At 45.2% G+C, this 23,334-nt stretch overlaps 1 protein-coding gene across 1 annotated transcript in view; it reads right to left on the bottom strand.

The window, feature by feature from the left end:
• POU2AF1 (POU class 2 homeobox associating factor 1) overlaps positions 1-23,334 on the bottom strand; it is a 142,638-nt gene that overhangs the window by 10,457 nt on the left and 108,847 nt on the right. Inside the window, exon 2 of the mRNA XM_077456942.1 lies at positions 5,879-6,009. Coding sequence (XP_077313068.1) covers positions 5,879-6,009 — 131 coding nt within the window. The remainder of the gene's footprint in view (positions 1-5,878; positions 6,010-23,334) is intronic.

The following is a 23,334-nucleotide window of genomic DNA, read 5'->3' as shown; positions in this document are numbered from 1 at the left end:
GAACTCTAGAAAGAGAATGCAAGCAGAAAGAGGGAAGTACCATCTAAGCGCAGCAGACCAAAATTTTTATTAAGCTCTTAAATAGGCAACTCACATGTTAAAAACCTCAGTCCCAGGTTCCGCTGTGTACCAGACAGCAGCCACTGTGTCTGTGTGGATGCTGTAGCACAGTGGCGGCTGGTGCTCAAAATGTTTGGGGGGGGGGCGCAAACAGACTGAAAGATTCTGAATATAAACCCATCAATTGCAGCCTCACTGTGCCCATCAATTGCAGCCTCACTGTGCCCATCAATTGCAGCCTCACTGTGCCCATCAATTGCAGCCTCACTGTGCCATCAATTGTGGCGACTGTGCCCATCAGATGCAGAAATTGTGCCATCAATTGCCGCCACTGTGCCATCAAACGTAGCCACTGTGACCTTCAATTGCGGCCACTATGCCCATTAAATGCAGTCAGTGTGCCATATCAAATGTTCCCACTGTGCAATGTAAGTGAAGCATAAGATTGAGATATGCACATGAATTGTATTATATTTGTAAGGGGGAGGGGGGGGCAGAGTGAATAATATAACAGCCTGGCATTGGCAGCCATAATACTTACCTTACACAGGCAGCTCCGCTCGGGCCGCGTGTCCCACATAGTTGCAGACGTCACTTCCGGTTTCAATCTAGTCTCTGGAACAGGAAAGCCAGAAGTAACTTGAACAGCAAAGCATCCGCCCATAGTAATACTATGGGCAGATGCTGCTTGGCACAATGGATTAGGCCACAAGGTGGGTTAAAAGCCCACAAATTAAGTGCCTTGTCTGCAATCTCATGATTGCATAGACATGGCGCTTCCCATAGTGCACTGTGTCCGGCGCCTGAACACAGTGCACTTAAGGAGCTTTTTTTTCTATTTTTTTTAAAGGGCCACTTAAAAAAAAATATATATATATATTTTATTATTTTTGTGACTTGACTGCCTGGAGGGGGAGCGGTGCCCGTGCACACCCTATGGATGGGCCGCTACTACTGTAGCAGCCACAGATGACAAACCAGAGCCAGGAAGCTTAAGAGTATTGCAAACCAGTTTGGGGCGCACCACCAACACAGGGGAGGAAGTGATGTCAATCTCGGGGGAAACAGAGTGGCAAAATCTGGTGCAGCTCTGCATAGAAACCAATCGGCTTACAGATTATTATTTTCTTGTCAAAGCTTAATTGAATAAGCTGACATTAGAAGCTGATTAGCTACCATGCACAGCTGCACCAGATTTTGCACTTAACAGTTTGAGTAAATCAACCCCATTGTATGTAACAATGCTTTTTGGCCCCTAAATAGTTATATGTCTTCACAAGATGCATGTTATACGGTATGGCTTAGTTTGTTTTGTTTTGTATAGATAGATAGATAGATAGATAGATAGATAGATAGATAGATAGATAGATAGATAGATAGATAGATAGATAGATAGATAGATAGATAGATAGATAGATAGATAGATAGATAGATACAGATATATATGCGTATGAGTGTGGAAATGGCTTCACCATTAGCTAAACTATTATCATTGGAGGTTCTATATACACCTATTCAATATTTGTAGCTATAGGGTGACATATTCCTTGGATGAGTTTCCTATAATATATGTTGTACATGAATGCGTGGGTTTATATTTATTTAATATTGTTTTAAGATGTTTGTATCAATGAAATTTGTATTATTTTAATTTAGTAATTTGGGTGCCTAAAAGTCTGCCATATCTATTCATTCTAATCCCATTTTCCCCTTTTTTTGACTTTATACATATTTTGGATGTGGCACCAGTTTTACCATGGTCAAAAAATGTATTATTAATACTCTGAAATCTTACCTAAAACACTACCCATAACTCATTACCTAAACTGCATAACTAAGGACACTTTCATAAATATACCATTCTAAATTATCTGCTCAATGAATGAACACATTTTGCTAGTTTATTATATGAAACATTATAACTTTAAAGTGATACTAATCACACATTGTTTAATTTACATTATCCCTTCTATTTCTGTATGTGGATGATGACACTGTAATTATTTTAATAATAATAAAAAAAAATCTAAGTACCTTTTTCCCAATTGATATACAGCTGTCACATGACCCAGATCTTTCCCAGCCTGCCTGCAGGGAAACATAAGCAGGAGGAGCTTCTAGTCCTCTGCAGCTGGTCACATGTTCAAAATGAGAAAAAAATGTTTTTGGAATACAGAGTAAAAATAAATAATATCCAAATATCAATAAACTGTTTTGAATTGGCATACAATATATATTTGAATTCAGGTCTTTATTATGTTTTGGCAATATCATGGCGTGGCCAGATCTGCCAGTCACAGGCTGTATCTTAGGCCGCGTACACATGGGCGGATTGTCTGGCCAACTAAGTTCGTCAGACAATCCGACAGACAGTCCGTTCAAATTTTGAATGAACAGACTTGACCACACACGATGAACAGACAGTCCGCTGAAAACTTGCGCGATGACGTGTACAGCACGTACGACGGGACTAGAAAAACGACGTCCAATACACTGCAATGCAACCTTCGGCCGTGTAAATCCTTTCTGAGCATGCGCCATACTTAGTCCATCCAACTAGCCTACTCAAGAGCGGACTGTCCGCTGAAACCAAGTTTGGACGGACAAAATTACGGAAATTCCGAAAGACAAAGTCCGTCAGACTGTCCGCTGAAAAAGTCCGCTGAAGCCCACACACGAGCGGATTGTCCGCTGAAACACGGTTCAGCGGACTAAGTTGGGCAGACAATCCGCCCGTGTGTACGCAGCCTTAGAATAAAAGGGAGGGGAAGCCCCCATCAATTTACATGTAATATCCTGCCCCCAACGTGTTCAGCTGGTTAGTGGACATGGAGGAGGAGGAGGGAGGGAGTGAACTCTTATTTACCATTGTGTATACACCCATATATGTAACTCTACAGTCACATGGGCTGCTCAGATGTAATAGGGAGAACTCACTGAAAACTGAGCATGTGCAGAGCTGTCAACACTCCTCTCCAAAATCCCTAGCTGAATTGGGGACAGAAGGTGGCGATAGAGAGCAGCAGGATCAACCAGGTTTTTTACAGAAAACAAATCCCATATTAACAGTGAGTGAATATAAACAGCATATAACACAGAATGTATTGATAGTTGTCTATGATGTGACACTTTAAGGCTTCATGCACACATGACGCATATGCAAACGCTGCTGGACACATGTTGAAACCGGCGTTTAGAAACGCGCATTTTGCCGCGATTTTTACCGCGATTTAGCGGCGTTTTACCACGTTTTACCGCGTTTGTGTCTAGAAGGGTTTAGTTAAGCTAACATCATAGACCCTCCCCAGCTCAAAAAAACAGTATTATTAACTATTTCAGCAATTTTGTGAGACCAGAGTGAGTAGCAGCAGCTGTGAGAGCTGCAGTGTACTTGTATTTAGCGTGTCACTTGCCACGGCACCTGCCACAAGTTGTGGATTGTCCACTTGCCACGTCACTTGCCACGTCATCTGCCACAAGTTGTGGATTGTCCAACTGCCACATGACTTGCCACATCACCTACCACGTCACTTGCCACGTCACCTGCCACAAGTTTTGGATTGTCCACTTGCCACGTCACTTGCCACAAGTTGGGGATTGTCCACTTGCCACATCACCTGCCACGTCACCTGCCACAAGTTGTGGATTGTCCACTTGCCACGTCACTTGCCACATCACCTGCCACGTCACTTGCCACGAGATGTGGATTGTCCACTTTCCACGTCATCTGCCATGCCACCTGCCACAAGCTGTGGATTGTCCACTTGCCACGTCACCAGCCACATCACCTGCCACAAGTTGTGGATTGTCCACCTGCCACGTCACTTGCCACATCACCTGCCACGTCACTTGCCACATCACCTGCCACAAGTTGTGGATTGTCTACTTGCCACGTCACTTGCCACATCACCTGCCACGTCACCTGCCACAAGTTGTGGATTGTCCACTTGCCACGTCACCTGCCACGTCACCTGCCACAAGTTGTGGATTGTCCACTTGCCACGTCACTTGCCACGTCACCTGCCACAAGTTGGGGATTGTCCACATCACCTGCCACGTCACTTGCCACATCACCTGCCACAAGTTGTGGATTGTCCACTTGCCACGTGACTTGCCACATCACCTGCCACATCACTTGCCACGTCACCTGTCACAAGTTGTGGATTGTCCACTTGCCACATCACTTGCCACCTGCCATGTCACTTGCCACAAGCTGTGGGTTGTCCACTTGCCACGTCACTTGCCACGTCACCTGCCACATCACTTGCCACGTCACCTGCCACAAGTTTTGTATTGTCCACTTGCCACGTCACTTGCCACGTCACTTGCCACAAGATGTGGATTGTCCACTTGTCACATCACCTGCCACATCACCTGCCACATCACCTGCCACATCACTTGCCACATCACCTGCCACAAGTTGTGGATTGTCCACTTGCCACGTCCCTTGCCACATCCCCTGCCACGTCACCTGCCACAAGTGGATTGTCCACTTGCCACATCACTTGCCACATCACCTGCCACAAGCTGTGGATTGTCCACTTGCCACGTCACCAGCCACATCACCTGCCACAAGTTGTGGATTGTCCACTTGCCACATGACTTGCCACATCACCTGCCACGTCACTTGCCACATCACCTGCCACAAGTTGTGGATTGTCTACTTGCCACGTCACTTTCCACATCACCTGCCACGTCACTTGCCACAAGATGTGGATTGTCCACTTTCCACGTCACCTGCCATGCCACCTGCCACAAGTTGTGGATTGTCCACTTGCCACGTCACCAGCCACATCACCTGCCACAAGTTGGGGATTGTCCACTTGCCACATCACTTTCCACGTCACCTGCCACAAGTTGTGGATTGTCCACTTGCCACGTCCCTTGCCACATCCCCTGCCACGTCACCTGCCACAAGTGGATTGTCCACTTGCCACATCACTTGCCACATCACCTGCCACAAGTTGTGGATTGTCCACTTGCCACGTCACCTGACACAAGTTGTGGATTGTCCACTTGCCACGTCACTTGCCACGTCCCCTGCCACAAGTGGATTGTCCACTTGCCACGTCACTTGCCACGTCACCTGCCACAAGTTATGGATTGTCCACTTGCCACGTCACATGCCAGTCACCTGCCACAAGTTGTTGATTTTCCACTTGCCACGTCACCTGCCAGGTCACTTGCCGCGTCACCTGCCAGGTCACTTGCCACGTCACCTGCCACAAGTTGTGGATTGTCCACTTTCCACGTCACTTGCCACTTCACCTGCCACGTCACTTGCCACAAGTTGTGGATTGTCCGCTTGCCACATCACTTGCCACCTGCCATGTCACTTGCCACAAGTTGTGGATTGTCCACTTGCCACGTCACTTGCCACCTGCCATGTCACTTGCCACAAGTTGTGGATTGTCCACTTGCAATTGCAATTGTTTAAAATATTTTTCTAATGGTTTTTCATCATTTGCAATCATTTTTTGAGATTTCTAATGTAAAAAAAAAGGTCACCTTTAAAAACGCATATAAACGCAAACGCAGCTAAACGCGGTAGCGGCGGTTTGCCGCGTTTTGCCGCGTTTTGCGTCTGAAACGTGGAAATTTTTGCTTCTGAACGCATTTTTTTGCTTCTGGAAAAACTAGATTAAACGCAACTGCATAAAAACGGAAAAAAACGAGACTGTGTGCATGGACACATAGGATAACATTGAATGAGTTCAGGGGCAGTTGAAAAAACTGTCCAACTGCATCTGAACGCGCGTTTAACTGCGTCTCGTGTGCATGAGGCCTAAAGCTCATATTATGCCATAAATCATAATACCTGTTGGGTTGTAGTGTTAGTTCCACTGGCACTCCCTCTTTTTCTCTTCAGAAGTTCTTTGACTGGTTCCTTTACACGCACACCAAGATACGGCCTGGTCTGACTATTCTGATGTTGTTCTGAAGTCACAGCTAGAAAATGAATTATAGTTTTTTTTACAGAAGAAACAAAGTTTATACAATTAGGTGACACAAAGCTGAAAGCATGTCTGTGGTCAAAATGGTAAAACATATCCTTATTTACACATTGTATTTTAATTATTTTAAAGGGATTGTAATGTGAATTTAAAAAAAATAAAAATAACAAAGATGTTATACTTACCTCCACTGTGCAGCTCGTTTTGCACAGAGTGGCCCCGAACCTGCTCTTCTGGGATCCCTCGGCAGCTGTCTTTGGTTCCTCCCGCAGGTGCTTCTCACATTCATGCGAGCTCCCTCGCATGGTGAGAAGCATCTGCGGGCGCGCTCCTGTGATACAGCCGGCGGCTATAGCCGCTCGCTGTATCACACGGCCCCGCCCCCCGGCACTCCACGTCAGTAGATGTGATTGACAGCAGCGTGAGCCAATGGCTGTGCTGCTTTCCATCCATCCACTCCAGCCAATCAGCGGCCAGGCTGAACGGTGGAAAGGACGTCGGGGGACAAGCGCGGGACTTTCTAGGGGTTAGGTAAGTAAAACGGGGGGGCTGGGGGCGCAGACACTGTCAGATGTTTTTTCACCTTAATGCATAGAATGCATTAAGGTGAAAAAACATTTACCTTTACAACCCCTATAAGCCTACTCCTATTACGCTAAATGATATTAAAGTTAGAAAAAATTTAGTTTGTGAATGTCTCTACACACTTACTTCCTCAAATTCTGTGAGATGTATTCACTATGCCCTGTGACTAGGCACTGCTGTCACACATTTGACAGGTTCTGCCTTCTAAACTACAGAAGTGCTGCATTTCAGGAGGAGAAATCAGTACAGGAATCACAGGACTCAGGCAGCAAGGTACTATGGGATATGTAGTCCTTTAGAAATTGAAAGTAAACAGCAGAGGAGAAGCTGCAAAGCATGCAGGGAATTCAGGAAGTTGTGAAAAGTGATGGCCAGCAGACTGGCAGAACTCAAATGGAAGTAGATTCTTTGAGTAAGCTTATATTGGATTGTCAAATATATCTGTTTATATTGCTATTACAATGTTGATGTTCCCTCCACCACCCCTACATTTAGCCTCTGGGAGTGAATGGAAAACTTGCATAAGCTATAGGTTGCTGGAGTTGGAGTTTACACAGATCTACAGATTCCCAGTGTAACAGTACTAATTGGCCAAACACTGTCATGTAAAGTGATTGTAAATGCTCTTTAAAATAAAAATGACAAACAGGTTAAGGTTTCATTTACATTAGCGCGTTTCTAAAGTCACACAATCTCCAGTGTGGCTTTGGAGTGTGACTTTGATGCGATTTTTCGGTGCGACTTTGATCTGACTTTACACTCAATGGATCCAAGTCTCATCAAAAGTCACACCAAAATAGGTGAGTAAAACGGGAGGACTTGGGGGGGCCGGTCACTCCCAGAAGTCACTTCACCTTAATGCACCCCTTTAACCACTTGAGACCCGCGCTATAGCCGAATGACGGCTACAGCGCGGATCTCCTTTGCTGGGACTACGTCTATTGACGTAGTCCCGTGCACGAGCGGCCTGCGCGCCCCCTGAGGGGCGCGCGCGGCACGCTCTGTGATCGGCGAGTCTACGAGACTCGCCTGATAACCGATCCGTGCAAGGGGTCGATCCCGACCCCTTATCACGTGATCAACTGTCAGCCAATGACAGCTGATCATGTGATATAACGGAGCCGGTAATCGGCTATTATTCCTCCTCGCGCTGACAGCGCGAGGAGGAAAAAAAAAAGCCGATCACCGGCGGCCGTGATCAGGACATCAGTCCCAATCACGGCCAGCCCTGCCAGTGCCCACCTGCCCCCTGCTTTGCCACATTAATAAAAAATGTGTCCCCCCCCCTGTCAGTGCCACCCAGCAGTGCCACCCAGCAGTGCCCAGCAGTGCCACCTATCAGTGCCCATCAGTCCCATCTATCAGTGGTACCTATCAGTGCCCTTAGTGCCACCCATCCGTGCCACCCATCTGTGCCACCCATCCGTGCCATCTTATCTGTGCCCATCAAAAGAAAGCTCTATTTGTGGGGAAAAAAATGATAAAAATTTCATTTGGGTACAGTGTTGTATGCCCGTGCAATTGTCATTCAAAGTGCATCAGCGCTGAAAGCTGAAAATTGGTCTGGGACTGAGGGGGATTTAAGTGCCCAGTAAGCAAGTGGTTAAACTCACAACCTAACCCCGTATTAAGAGTAGAAAAAAACAAAATAATTTGGAATACCCCACGCTTGGACTACTAATATGTGAATAAGTATATAAGCTGCTCCCCTCAAAAGTGCAAAGGAACTTGACTTTGTGAGTTGTGGGTTGTGAAATGGTAAAGGGGGCGCTACAATAAAATGGTAACAAAGTGCTTAATACCGCCAGTATCTTATTATTCAATACATACTGCAATATACATTAGATACATATAAGTATTCAGCTCAAAAAAGTGAACATATAAAACAAATGAACAAATTGTCCATAGAAAATAGTGAAACTGAAATAGGTGTAAATCCTGTATCCCGTCACCGCTTCGGAAAAATGGAAAACCACAGCACCCAGTGAAATTATGTCAGAGGAGAAGAGCCATATGGTTTATATGAAAAACTATATCGCTCCTTCCCTAGTCAATCCAATCCCCATACAATTAGAACACACTGAGGGAACACACAATTTACCCCTTGATCCTAGTGTTAACCCCTTCCCTGCCGGTGACATTTACACAGTGATCAGTGCATTTTTATAGCACTGATCGCTGTATAAATGCCAATGGTCCCAAAAAGTGTCAAAAGTCTCTGATCTCTCCGTCACAATAGCACAGTACCATTACAAATCCCAGATCACCGCCATTACTAGTAAAAAAAAAATAATAATAAAAATGTCATAAATCTCTTTCCCATAGTTTACACAAACCAATCAATATATGCTTATTGGGATTTTTTTTACCAAAAATATAGGTTTTCCATAAATAAATACTGATCATTGTAGGCACTCCTGTCCGTGTTTAAATTATCTCAAACCTTTAACAGCGAAATCTGCATAGCTAGTTTAAAAGATAGCTTGTTCTTTAAAAAAAAAAAAAAAAGTCTTACTGGCCAAATCACTGGATGAATATAGAAGAAAAACAGCCAAGAAAGGGAAATAAATACAACCATCACATCTAAGTAATGGTAAGGTGCAATATAATATGTTTTATTTTGGGTTTTTACCAAGCGAGCACCACACTGCCCAGCCATCAACAAGAAGAGGAGGAAGAAGGTCAGAGACATTAAAGGTGAACCTTTTGGTATTTTTCACCTTAATGCATGCTATTGTTAACCCCTTCCCTGCCAGTGACATTTATATAGTAAGCAGTGCATTTTATCGCACTGATCGCTGTATAAATGCCAGTGGACCCCAAAAAGTGTCAAAAGTCTCCAATCTGTCCCCCGCAATGTCAAAGTACTGCTAAAAATCACAGATCACTGCCATTACTAGTAATAAATAAATAATAAAAATGCCATAAAAATGCCATAAATCCTTCCCATAGTTTGCAGACGCTATAACTTTTGCGCAAACCAATCAATATATGCTTATTGCAATTTTTTTTTTTTTTACCAAAAATATGTAGGTGTGTGTGTGTGTGTGTGTGTGTGTATACATACATACATACATACATACATACATACATACATACATACATACATACATACATTTATATATATATATTTATGTGTAGAAGAATATATATTGGCCTAAACTGATGAAGCTCCAGCCAGTGTCTCGGGTCCTGATTGCATAGATTGATAGCAGTGCAGCCATTGGCTTTCACTGCTGTCAATCAAATCCAATGACACAGGAGCTGGGGGGTGGGGCCGAGTCCTGCTGTCTGTGACAATAAATGCAGAAGCAGGACATGGGGACACGAGGAAGAGCGCTTCTCCGACGGGGCACTCGAGAAGAGGAGGAGCCAGGAGCGCCGCTCAGGGACCCCAGAAGAGGAGGATCAGGGCTACTCTGTGCTAAACCAACTGCTCAGAGGAGATGAGTATGACATATTTGCTTAAAGGATAACTAAACCTTCTTTTTTTTTTTTTTTTTTAACAAACTAGCCAGAAGACTGCAGAGAAATAGGTATGTATAAAGTTGTGGTGGGGCTTTAGGGATGGGGGGGCAAAGGGCGGAGGAGTGAAGTTGCACTCTTAACTAAAGGGTCGCAATGTGTCGCTATGTAATTTCAGTGAGATTTGTCATAATTGTTTTCATTTCTACGTGGTTCATTGCTCGGGCACAATAAATGTAGTCAGGCTACATATTTCATCTACAGGAATCCTGGTTTTCTCCAATTTATATTCTGTACTTTTGTATGTTTGCCTCTTGAATATAAGAGTGTGTCTGGAATGTTTCTGTAACCACAGTTACTTATGTAAACACACATATCAGCAGATATGTAAAAGAACAGGAAAGAAATTGGTATGTCTTTGAAGTTAGGTGTGGGAGAGGAACAAAGAATTTGTTCTACAGTAAAAGTAACATGAAAATGTGTGGTTAAAGAAAAAATAGTTTAGTAATAAAATCCACACCTACTTTAAAAGTGTCAGTAAATCATTGATGAAGCCGTTTTTAGTACCATGCCTATCTGTACCCTATGCATAGCAATTTTAGGAAAAAAAAACTCTGTTCAAGGTATGCAGTATACAAACTTTGATCTGGATTGCACATTAGTTGATACAAGGCCAGATACATGTATATCAAATTTTTTTTTTTTTATGTTGATTTTTATAGTTGTCTCAGTCCCCAATTGCAGATTTTCCCCAACCTCCTGTCTGATGAGTCTGTTGTCATCAGAAGAGGAAATGAGGGAAAATCTCTCCAAGATCTCATAGACACATAGCTAGTCAGGTTGAAAACAAAGACACAAATCCATTTAGTTCTACCAATAAAAAAACAAAAAAACAAATACAAAACCTCCATATACATAATCCGATACCAGCAGTTGATCCAGAGGAAGGCAAAAAAAACAAACAATAAAGCATGATCCAATTCTCTGCAGCAGGGGAATAAATGCTCATCCCCCCAGGAGGTAATCAGATATTCCCTGTATCAACTACCCCTGGTGTTATTACCTAAAAATGTTAGTATCTAATTATATTTTGTGCATTTAGGAATCCATCCAACTGGTTCTTGAGGGAGTCTACTCCACATTTTCACAGCTCCTACTGTGAAGAAGCCTTTCCATATGTGGAAGTCAAATCTCTTATTGCATAGGGGTAGAAAAAGTGTATTTTTTTTTTTACGACTCTGAACACAGCTTCTTTTCAGTGAATGGGGAGACTCAGGACCCCTTTCACACGTGCGGACAGTATGTTCGTATTTCATCCATCCGTTTTTGGGTGAAATACAGACATACATGCATCTCTATGGGATAGCGGGTGTCAGCAGATGAACATATCATCCGTCCCCCACTATGGTCCGATTCTGCAGACGGAAGAAAATCCTATTTTTCTATCCATCTGCAGAGCGGATCAGATGAACACGAACAGACGGTCTGTGTTCATCCGATCCCACCCATAGGGGAGAGCGGAGTTCTGACAGGGCGACTCAGCAGGGATCAACGGAGCGATCCACCGCTGAGCAAGCGGATGTTCACTGGGCAGATCATCAAGGATCTGTCCCGTGTGAAAGGACCCTTACTAAAACTGGTGCCCATGCAATCTGGTGCAGCTGTGCATAGTGACCAATCCGCTTCTAACTTCAGCTTGTTCATCTAGACTTTGAAAAAAATCCCGCCGTTCACATTGTCACGATTTGACAGATCAAGTCGGAGCCTATTGCCGGTAATGGGAGCGTTCCATCTGGCCTGACGCCAACTTTGCGGCGCCGCACTGATTTCCAAAAGTAGATCCTGCGCTACTTTTGGCGACTTTCGGGGCAATTTCAATAGACATCTGTGCATGATACCCGCACAGATGTTTTTCAAGTCTACACCAAAGTCGGACAGAAATGTGGCTTTGAAATCGTGCGAGTTCAGATGAAATTCAAAGCCGTGTTCAGTGTAAATAAGGGCTAAAACCCAGAAGCTGAATGGTTACTGTGCACAGCTGAACCAGATTCTGTGTTTACCAGTTTTAGTAAATCTCCCCCAATGTGTCTACTGTGAGGGAAAAAGTATTTGATTCCCTGCTGCTTTTGTACATTTGCCCACTGACAAAGACATGATCAGTCTATAATTTTAATAATAGGTTTATTTTAACAGTGGGAGACAGAATAACAAGTAAAAAGTTATAAATTGATTTCCATTTTATTGAGTGAAATACATATTTGATCCCTTATCAATCAGCAAGATTTCTGGCTCCGAGGTGTCTTCTATACAAGGAATGAGCTAAAATTAGGAGCACTCTCTTAAAGGGAGTTCTCCTAATCCCAGATTGTTCCCTTTACAAAAGTCCACACACACACACAATCAATCAATCAGGTTCCAATCTCTCCACCATGGCCATGGCCAAGTCCAAAGAGCTTCCCAAGGATGGCAGGGCCAAGATTGTAGACCTACACAAGGCTGGAATGGGCTATAAGACCATCACCAAGCAGCTTGTTGAGAGAGACACAAAATAAATGTCAATCTCCTTCTGTCTGGGGCTCCATGCAAGGTCTCACCTCCTGGAGTTTCAATGATCATGACCAAGGGCGGGGCCACACTGTGTTTCCGGGTGACCCCACCCCCCTCTGACGCACAAGGACTTCCCTATACCGCATACTAGCTCATTATGAAATACTTACCTTAGAACGAGCCCCCAACATCTCGCCCGATCCACACCGAGGGAGCTGACATGTTCCCTCGGGGTGTCTAACGGGTATCGTGGCTCCGGTGCTGTGAGTGGCCGGAGTCGCGATATCGTCACTCCCGCGCATGCGTGCAGGAGATTCCTTTCCGGCAAAGTCCGGCGTCTTCCGGGCTTACAGCCGAGAATCCCCTGTGCGCATGCGCCGCTGCAGTCAGCGGCTTGTTGCGAGGGGAATATCTCCTAAACCGTACAGGTTTAGGAGATATTTTTTTTACCTATAGGTAAGCCTTATTATAAGCTTACCTGTAGGTAAAGGTAAAAAAAAAAAAAAAAAAAAAAAAACCCTATACAACCGCTTTAAAGCATGCTTATGACATAGAAAATAAATGCAGTGTTTTTTAGATGGTTAAAACATTCCAACTAAAACTTACAGGAGCTTACTCTGAAAGGCTTTTTTTTATTAAACTTTTAAATATATTAAACACCCTGGACACACCTGTACTATTATATGCTCATATTCCAAGTAGAGAGATCTGATTTTCAAGTCATAAAAATACTGTACATAAAGACCAGCATGTTGAACAAACACATAAAACATTTTATATTTCCATATCTTTTCTGAACAAATGGGCTAAACTACCAAGGTCATTGACTATCAGGAGGGTCATTGAATTCAATTGAAGTCAAGCATTCCAATCAATGGATCAGGTGTTTCTGTCAATATAAAAGAAAAAAATCACAGTATTTTGGTTATCTGCACCAGAATTCATTCTTAAAGCGGGAGTAAACCCGCTGACGTTTTTTTGACCTGCAAGGGAAAAGTCATAATGAGTTAGTATGCACCGCATACTAGCTCATTATGAAATACTTACCTTAGAACGAGGCCCCGACATCTGGTCCAATCCATGCAGAGGGAGCTGACATGTTCCCTCGGCGTGTCTTCTGGATATCGTGGCTCCGGCGCTGTGAGTGGCCGGAGCTGCGATATTGTCACTCCCGCGCATGCGCGCGGGAGATTTCTTTCCCACGGGGTCTGACGTCCGCCGGACTTTCAGCCGAGAATCCCCTGTGTGCATGCACCGCTGCAGTCAGTGGCGCATTGCGAGGGTAATATCTCCTAAACCGTACAGGTTTAGGAGATATTTTTTTAACCTACAGGTAAGCCTTATTAGCTTACCTGTAGGTTAAACCTATAAAACAGACTATACAACCGCTTTAAATACATTTTAAATGCAAAAGGCACTCTATAGTTTGCATAATTTTCTTGGAGAACTGATCAGAGCGCTTATGAAATTCACAGATTTAAGTTGCAGGAAGCTGTCAACAGGGTTGGTTTACTAAAGGCAAATAAACTGTTTGAAAACACTTTGCAAGGGAATTTTCTCAAGAGTCTAGTGATTAAGATGAAGCTCCGCTGACTTCAGTCATGCTCAAGCAAAAATACTTTCTTTTTATTTTACCTAAACATGATTGAGTAATGAGTATTCTTTGCAAAGTGAAATTTCACCACATTCACTAGCTCTTTGGAAAATTCCCTTGCAAGGAGAACAGCCTATTTGCCTATAGTAAATCCCTTTGTATCTGTATTTATTTTTGAATTTTTTTTATTTTGTGATTTGTAACAAAATAATAGACTTTCCTGATGCCAACATGGCAGCATACATATGCTATAGCTCTGCCCCAATATCCACCTACGGGACCTGTTTAGTTCTATAAACGTCTGACTGAGAGCTGCCTCCCCATTCTCCTTTTTGTCCTCAAAGATCAACACCTACACCCTGTTACACTCAGGATAAGCTTTTACATGCTGACTATGTCGTAGTCTGTCTGGGTTCAGCCTCTCCCAGCATGCAGTCCCACATCTTAGGCTGCTAAATGCACCAACAAGGTGGGGAGCCCCTTCTGGTGGTCTTTTGGGGCTGAGGTGTTCTCTAATTAGAGACGATATCTCTCTTGTGGCATGCCTGCTGTGGGGTCTGGATCCAGTAGCTGGGACTGCATGATGTCTTCTCTCCTATGGAACTCTTTTCAGATCTGTCAATTTCTGTAAAACATTTTTCTTTTCTTTTACTGATTGCATACAATTGCCTGATTGCATACAAAATGAGGCTCTTAAGGTTCAGAAGTGTCCTTTTGTGTGGATAGGCTTTGGCGTCCCTCCAATTGTACTAGCCCTCTTTGGATTAGAACAGAGGCTGGGGAGGACTTTTGGATTTTCCGCAGACAAAACCTCAGACTTACAAGCCAAAAAAGAGGAAGTTCAATTGTCAGGCGTCACCCTTTGTGCTCCTTCTGTTAATTTTGTGTTATTAGAAGTTTAATGGGGGTTGATTCGCACTTTTAACCTCCCTGGCGGTATGATTCAGTCTGGAATTAGGTGCTGAATTATTTTGCATGGAAATCTGGCGTTTTATTTTGTAGTCCTGTAATTCTTAGGAATAATGCTCTTAAATTTGTTCAAACCAGAGTCTAGCAGACATCCCGGGTATGATAAAGTTTATAATATAATAAAGAATAATAAAAAAATATTCAATAATGTAATCAAATCCTAAAACACTGAAAAAGGGACACTTTTTGGTTGCTATGGACAATCTCCAAATTTCAGACAGAAAAAAACAGTATTTATAATATAAAAGTGCATGCAGGGCACTGCACAGACCACTAGGGACAAAGGGGGTGTGTATTTTTTAATACAGCACTGTAATCTGTAAGATTACAGTACTGTGTGTGTTTTGTGTACTTTTACTTTTTTGAATTTGCCGCCGTTCTCCGCTCCCGTGCGCCGTAACGTCGCAGGGAACGGAGCTCGGCGGCATTCGGCACTGTGAATCGAGCGCAGGACGGCTCGATCACACAGCGCGGCGGACATCGCTGGATCCAGGGGACAAGGTGAGTAACTCTCCCTGTGTCCTCCCCTGCATCGAGCGAAGCGATCCCGAGTCTGGCTCGGGGTTACCGCTCCTGTAATTAAAATCCCAACCCGAGCCAGACTCGGGATTACCGCTAGGGGGGTTAATTATGCACTTTTCAGTTTGTTTCTGAATGGCTTTTCGTCACCCAGACATGTTGCAGAATCAGAGGAGATAACGTGTTATTTATTATTGGCCTTGGAGTTATTGCTTTGACCCAAGTCCAGTCCAGGAACAGGAGGAGGACTTCTTGGACCAAAAATTGGTTGCTTTATTAATCGTGACCAATTATGTCATATGCCTTTGCTGCGGGAGCTCCAGGAGAATAATCCAGATGATTTTCAGAATTATCTCCACATTACGGACCCCTGCTTTCACCAACTCTTGGCATTGTTGACCGCCTATATTAAGTAGGAGACATGCACGAGGCTTTTATTTTATTTTTTGGTTGAATAATGATTTGATTTGTTTTTTTTTTTTTGTTTTTTTTTTAATGCATAGAATGCACTTTTTGGTTAAGCTCTATTAGCAGATGTCATGTCTAATTTTATTTGCTTTCTTTTTTTAATGCACAATAAAAAAAAAATGTGGAGAATAATACTTATGTGTTTTACTTCAAATGACAGTTTGGGAGTAGGAAGTTACATTTTAAAAAATATAATGTAAAATTGACAAGGGACACCAACATAGTTGTATCTTTGATCTTAAAAAATACAGGATAATGATGTTGTGGTAATTTGCCACGTCACAAATGTTAATTCTGCATTACGAACGCTAGTTTACAAGACTGACCGCTTCTGGCTCTTCCTTCCTTCTGAACATGTGTGTTTGTACTTTGGACTTTTGTCCGACAACAGAAAGAAAGTTTTATAAAGCCATCCAACATTTGTCTGCGGAAAATCTGACAACAATTGTTCGATGGAACGTACAAACTTTTTCCACCAACAGCCTGTCATCACACATTTCTGATTGTCTGTACGCGGCTTAAGTCTCTCTCTCAGGTGCTCTATTTAAAGGACACAAATGGTCAGGTAATGGATGCCTTTGCAATCCAGGCATCCAGAGAGGCAGCATCTCATTCTGAGGAACAATCAATGACGGGTAAGTCTTGCTATTCTAGTAATGGGGATGGAAGGGAGGGGGAGCAAAGGAAGAATGTATTACTAGGGGATGGGGGAGGGGTTTACACAGATTTATTTTATTTAACCACTTCAGCCATGGCTGCTCAATGACCAGGCCATTTTTATGATATGGCACTGCGTCGGTTTTACTGACAATTGCACAGTCCTTTTGGTTCTTCCGCCAGTATGAGCCCACATAACCAAGACCCCTGCAATACCAGGTAAAGACCAACTTTGGGTAAGAAGATGCGAGAAAAAAAAAAAAAGTATTATGCCCTGATGAGCATGGCTTCCTGTCTATTGCAGGCCTGGCCACTCACACTCCTGCTCTAGGAGGTCCAGAGGCCCTCTGGATCATCAGGATTTTTCCAGGGCAGAAAGTGACTCCTCCAGTCCTGGCAGACCCGGGTACAAAGGGTGAAAACATACGCTTAAGAGAAAGCACACCACTTCTCCTCCGAAGGCTCAGCACCCAAAAGGCAAATGTTGGTAATGTGGAGATGACCCTATGGCAGGAAAGCTACTTTGCAGCAACTGCTTCAGGCAGCTTGCCAGAGACCAGGAGTACGAGAGTCAGCAAGTGTCAATCTTGTCCACGTCCACAACTCCCTGGCAGAACATTTTGGTCCTCTCGGACAACCAAGGACAGAAGCGGATGAACAGTGTGGGCGCTGTACCAGGTATAAACCAAGCCATTCAACCCTCTCTAACTAGAGGGGTACCAGGCACTTCAGGGGAGACTCCAGCCCAGTGGATTAGACAGGCTGCTTCCCCAGACCAAGTATTATAGCCAACCTTCCAGGCAGAGGGGAAAAAAATATCACCTCCTCCTTGGCAGAGAATCCTGAAGGTTCAGGCTTTAATTCTGCGGTGATACCACCATTCATTAAGGCATTAAAAGCTGCACTGGAATGGGAGGATCCAGAACCTCCCCCAAAGAATGAGAAAACCTATTATCACACACCATACAATCTGATTTTAAATTTGTGTGGCAATCGCTGTATAACATGCATTAGGTGCCTTTATCCTTTCAGGGGACCCCAAATATGATGTGATTGTCATGTGGGAGAACGCGCCTTTAAAAACATTGTGCAAAGCTTGTCACCCCTAAATAGGAGCAGGGTCTTCTTTTTGCATGTCTAGGGCAGCCAAGTGAATGGGCCACCCCATGTGAGTTACAACACTGCGTGCAAATCGCTCTTTGAAAATCACATAGAGGGAATACTTGTTTCCTCTACGTGATAATATCAAATGCCTCTGAAAAGTGACGTAAGCACAGATCGCTTTTCAGTGCAATAGCTTGCTGCAAGTGTTATCAAGCCTTTGGGTTCCGTAAGAGGAACCTAAAGAAACAGGTAGCTACCTTTCCTCTTATGACAGAAATAAGAGGCCTGTTTTAGGAGGAATGGCAGAAGGAGAGAAAATCCTCCTCAACCAATAGGTTGCAGAAGTTGTATCCACTCACGGAGCAGGATTTAGTTCCTTTATCTAACCCACAAACGGTGGATGTGGCAGTCACCAGACTGGCCAAGAATGTGGCACTTCCAATGGAAGACTCTTCCTCCTTTCGTGGTATCCTTGATTAGTGATGGACGAACTTCCGACGGGACGTTTCGCGAACGCGAAACGCGAACGGGCACAAACGTTCGCGAAAACGACCGTTCGCCGCGGGCTCCATTGACTTCAATGGGAGGCGAATTTCGCAAACCTTTAGGTCGAATTTGCGGCCACGGGGTAATTATTAGGGGGTAGCACGCAGTCCCACCACCTGGACAATAGCATAATACATGTATGAGGTGAATTTGGGATCGATAACTACAAGCATTTTTTTTTTATTTGGGAAATTGTTCTGACAATTCAGGACTATGGAGCTAATGAAGGCAATGGAGGAGAGGGAAGGTCAGGGACCAGGGTAGGCAAACAAGAGGGTGCAGGAGATACAGAGCACTGACAGCAGCACCGTAATACAGAGCACTGACATCAGCACCGTGACATACAGCGCTGACAGCAGCTCCGTGACATACAGCGCTGACAGCAGCTCCGTGACATACAGCGCTGACAGCAGCTCCGTGACATACAGCGCTGACAGCAGCTCCGTGACATACAGCGCTGACAGCAGCTCCGTGACATACAGCGCTGACAGCAGCACCGTGACATACAGCGCTGACAGCAGCTCCGTGACATACAGCGCTGACAGCAGCTCCGTGACATACAGCGCTGACAGCAGCTCCGTGACATACAGCACTGACAGCAGCTCCGTGACATACAGCGCTGACAGCAGCTCCGTGACATACAGCGCTGACAGCAGCACCGTGACATACAGCGCTGACAGCAGCTCCGTGACATACAGCGCTGACAGCAGCTCCGTGACATACAGCGCTGACAGCAGCTCCGTGACATACAGCACTGACAGCAGCTCCGTGACATACAGCGCTGACAGCAGCTCCGTGACATACAGCGCTGACAGCAGCACCGTGACATACAGCGCTGACAGCAGCTCCGTGACATACAGCGCTGACAGCAGCTCCGTGACATACAGCGCTGACAGCAGCTCCGTGACATACAGCGCTGACAGCAGCTCCGTGACATACAGCGCTGACAGCAGCTCCGTGACATACAGCGCTGACAGCAGCTCCGTGACATACAGCGCTGACAGCAGCTCCGTGACATACAGCGCTGACAGCAGCTCCGTGACATACAGCGCTGACAGCAGCACCGTAAGCAGCCCCAGGAGGAAGTCAGCACAGCACAGGGATGGTGTGATCCCCTCATAATAAGAACCCCCAGGAGGAAGTCAGCACAGCACAGGGATGGTGGGAGCCCCTCATAATAAGAACCCCCAGGAGGAAGTCAGCACAGCACAGGGATGGTGGGAGCCCCTCATAATAAGAACACCCAGGAGGAAGTCAGCACAGCACAGGGATGGTGGGAACCCCTCATAATAAGCAGCCCCAGTAGAAATATGACACCGCTCAACCTCTTCAAAGAGGAGGGTAGGGGCATATAGTACGGTGTGCTTTTTTGGGTCAGGGAAGTGAGCCAAATGAATTAAGAAGGTCTGTGTGCTTGATTCCAAAAATTGTTTATAGACATATACATGGTCTACTGATCACATGTGTTGAATTCCTCCGAGATCCATGCCTCATTCATTTTTAGAAATGTGAGGTAGTTAACACTGTCGTGAGCTAGGCGAGTACGCTTATCGGTCACAATCCCCCCTGCTGCGCTGAACGTCCTTTCGGACAGGACACTGGATGAGGGGCAAGCCAACAGTTCGATTGCAAATTGGGCAAGCTCTGGCCAGAGGTCAAGCCTGCCCACCCAGTAGTCTAGGGGTTCATCACTCCTCAGAGCGTCCACATCGGCCGTTAACCCAATGTAGTCGGACACCTGACGGTCTAGGCGTTCCCTGATGCTGGATCCGGATGACACCTGTCGATGGGTCGGCTGAAAGAATGACCTCATATCCGAAGTCACCAACACATCTTCAAACCGGCCTCTTCTTGCAGGCGCTGTTGGATTGGTACCCGCAAATCCTTCTCTGGGAGTGGGAATTGCTCCTCTGCCAGCGCACGCAAAAGCAGAATGCAGCATTTCTCGAAGCAAGGCCTGGAAGTGCTGCATTCTGACAGCCCTCTGCGACGGCGGTAACATTTCCGCCATTTTGTGTTTGTACCGGGGATCTAAGTACGTTGCCACCCAGTACTGGTCCTTGACCCTCATGCTTTTTATACGGGGGTCCCTATTAAAACACTGGAGCATGAAGGCCCCCATTTGCACTCAAGCGGAAGGTATGTGGTGGTGGTGGTGTTGTTGGTGGTAGTGTCTTTGGGGGTGCACATAGCAGAGAGTGAAGAAGAGGGTGCAGATCGAGAGGATGAGGAGGGTGCAGAAGAATAAGGCTGAGTGAGCCACTCAACCAAGTCTGGTGCGTCCTTTAAAGTAATTGAACGCACCTTCTGCAACTTCCCACTTTGGCTCAAGGCTGTTGCTCCTGCCCTACCCCTACCACCCCTGCGGAAGGGCCTGCCTCTTCCTCTGCCTGTCATTTTTTAAATCACCCTGTGACAAAACTCTTAGTCCCTATACCGCTGAAGGACTGCTGCAGTATAGGGCAGCGGTCAGCAGTAGTGCACGTCAACCCTATGTATTGTGGACCGATAGCGGTCCTTACAGAACAGCAGACTGTACTGCACTCAGGCCTATGTACCGTAGCACCCTATACCAAGTTACCAGTCCTTATAAGAACTTTTGTGGACCAAGCAGGTTGTGTGTTAGTGATTAGCAGACTGTACGTCAGTCCCTATACCAATGAAGGACTGCTGCAGTATAGGGCAGCGGTCAGCAGTAGTGCACGTCAACCCTATGTATTGTGGACCGATAGCGGTCCTTACAGAACAGCAGACTGTACTGCACTCAGGCCTATGTACCGTAGCACCCTATACCAAGTTACCAGTCCTTATAAAAACTTTTGTGGACCAAGCAGGTTGTGTGTTAGTGATTAGCAGACTGTACGTCAGTCCCTATACCAATGAAGGACTGCTGCAGTATAGGGCAGCGGTCAGCAGTAGTGCACGTCAACCCTATGTATTGTGGACCGATAGCGGTCCTTACAGAACAGCAGACTGTACTGCACTCAGGCCTATGTACCGTAGCACCCTATACCAAGTTACCAGTCCTTATAAAAACTTTTGTGGACCAAGCAGGTTGTGTGTTAGTGATTAGCAGACTGTACGTCAGTCCCTATACCAATGAAGGACTGCTGCAGTATAGGGCAGCGGTCAGCAGTAGTGCACGTCAACCCTATGTATTGTGGACCGATAGCGGTCCTTACAGAACAGCAGACTGTACTGCACTCAGGCCTATGTACCGTAGCACCCTATACCAAGTTACCAGTCCTTATAAAAACTTTTGTGGACCAAGCAGGTTGTGTGTTAGTGATTAGCAGACTGTACGTCAGTCCCTATACCAATGAAGGACTGCTGCAGTATAGGGCAGCGGTCAGCAGTAGTGCACGGCAACCCTATGTATTGTGGACCGATAGCGGTCCTTACAGAACAGCAGACTGTAACGCACTCAGGCCTATGTACCGTAGCACCCTATACCAAGTTACCAGTCCTTATAAGAACTTTTGTGGACCAAGCAGGTTGTGTGTTAGTGATTAGCAGACTGTACGTCAGTCCCTATACCAATGAAGGACTGCTGCAGTATAGGGCAGCGGTCAGCAGTAGTGCACGGCAACCCTATGTATTGTGGACCGATAGCGGTCCTTACAGAACAGCAGACTGTAACGCACTCAGGCCTATGTACCGTAGCACCCTATACCAAGTTACCAGTCCTTATAAGAACTTTTGTGGACCAAGCAGGTTGTGTGTTAGTGATTAGCAGACTGTACGTCAGTCCCTATACCAATGAAGGACTGCTGCAGTATAGGGCAGCGGTCAGCAGTAGTGCACGGCAACCCTATGTATTGTGGACCGATAGCGGTCCTTACAGAACAGCAGACTGTAACGCACTCAGGCCTATGTACCGTAGCACCCTATACCAAGTTACCAGTCCTTATAAGAACTTTTGTGGACCAAGCAGGTTGTGTGTTAGTGTTTAGCAGACTGTGCGTCAGTCCCTATACCGCTGAAGGACTGCTGCAGTATAGGGCAGCGGTCAGCAGTAGTGCACGTCAACCCTATGTATTGTGGACCGATAGCGGTCCTTACAGAACAGCAGACTGTAACGCACTCAGGCCTATGTACCGTAGCACCCTATACCAAGTTACCAGTCCTTATAAGAACTTTTGTGGACCAAGCAGGTTGTGTATTAGTGTTTAGCAGACTGTGCGTCAGTCCCTATACCGCTGAAGGACTGCTGCAGTATAGGGCAGCGGTCAGCAGTAGTGCACGGCAACCCTATCTATTGTGGACCGATAGCGGTCCTTACAGAACAGCAGACTGTACCGCACCCAAGCCTATGTACCGTAGCACCCTAGACAGACCAAGTTACCAGTCCTTATAAGAACTTTTGTGGAACAAGTGAGTTGTGAATGATTAGCAGACTGCAGCAGAAGGGCAGCAGTCAAGTATAATATTCTTTCTATATTTGGAAGAAAGAATATTATACGTGTACAAGCCTATTACCGTACCACTGATACCAGTCCTGAAAAGAACCTTTGTGGAACTAATAGTAACAGCAAGTCTTTAAAATTATCCTCACTGCCTGACACACTGCTTCCTGCCTGTCCCTATACAAATTGGCAAAAAAGAGTAGGCTGGAACGATTAGCTGGAACAGCTCTTTTGTGGACCTGATAGTAACAGCTAATGATGATGATGATGATGATGATGAAGAAAGACTAATCTGGCTGAGCTGTCCCTAAAATAGCAGCATACAGCGCTCTGTCCCTTTATCTAAACTGACAAAAGAAACTCAGGCTGCTGACCTAACACCTATACCAGTCCTGAAAAGAACTTTTGTGTACCAAATAGCTAGCGTTTTCTCTGTCCCTACTCCACACAGGATCCTTTC

The sequence above is a fragment of the Lithobates pipiens genome, unplaced genomic scaffold, assembly GCF_037356315.1.
Source record: "Lithobates pipiens isolate NorthernLeopardFrog02 unplaced genomic scaffold, aLitPip1_a1.2 Scaffold_27, whole genome shotgun sequence".
Taxonomy (NCBI): Eukaryota; Metazoa; Chordata; class Amphibia; order Anura; family Ranidae; genus Lithobates; species Lithobates pipiens.
Note: the sequence above shows the minus strand (reverse complement) of the source record. Positions and strands in the feature narration are given on the sequence as shown.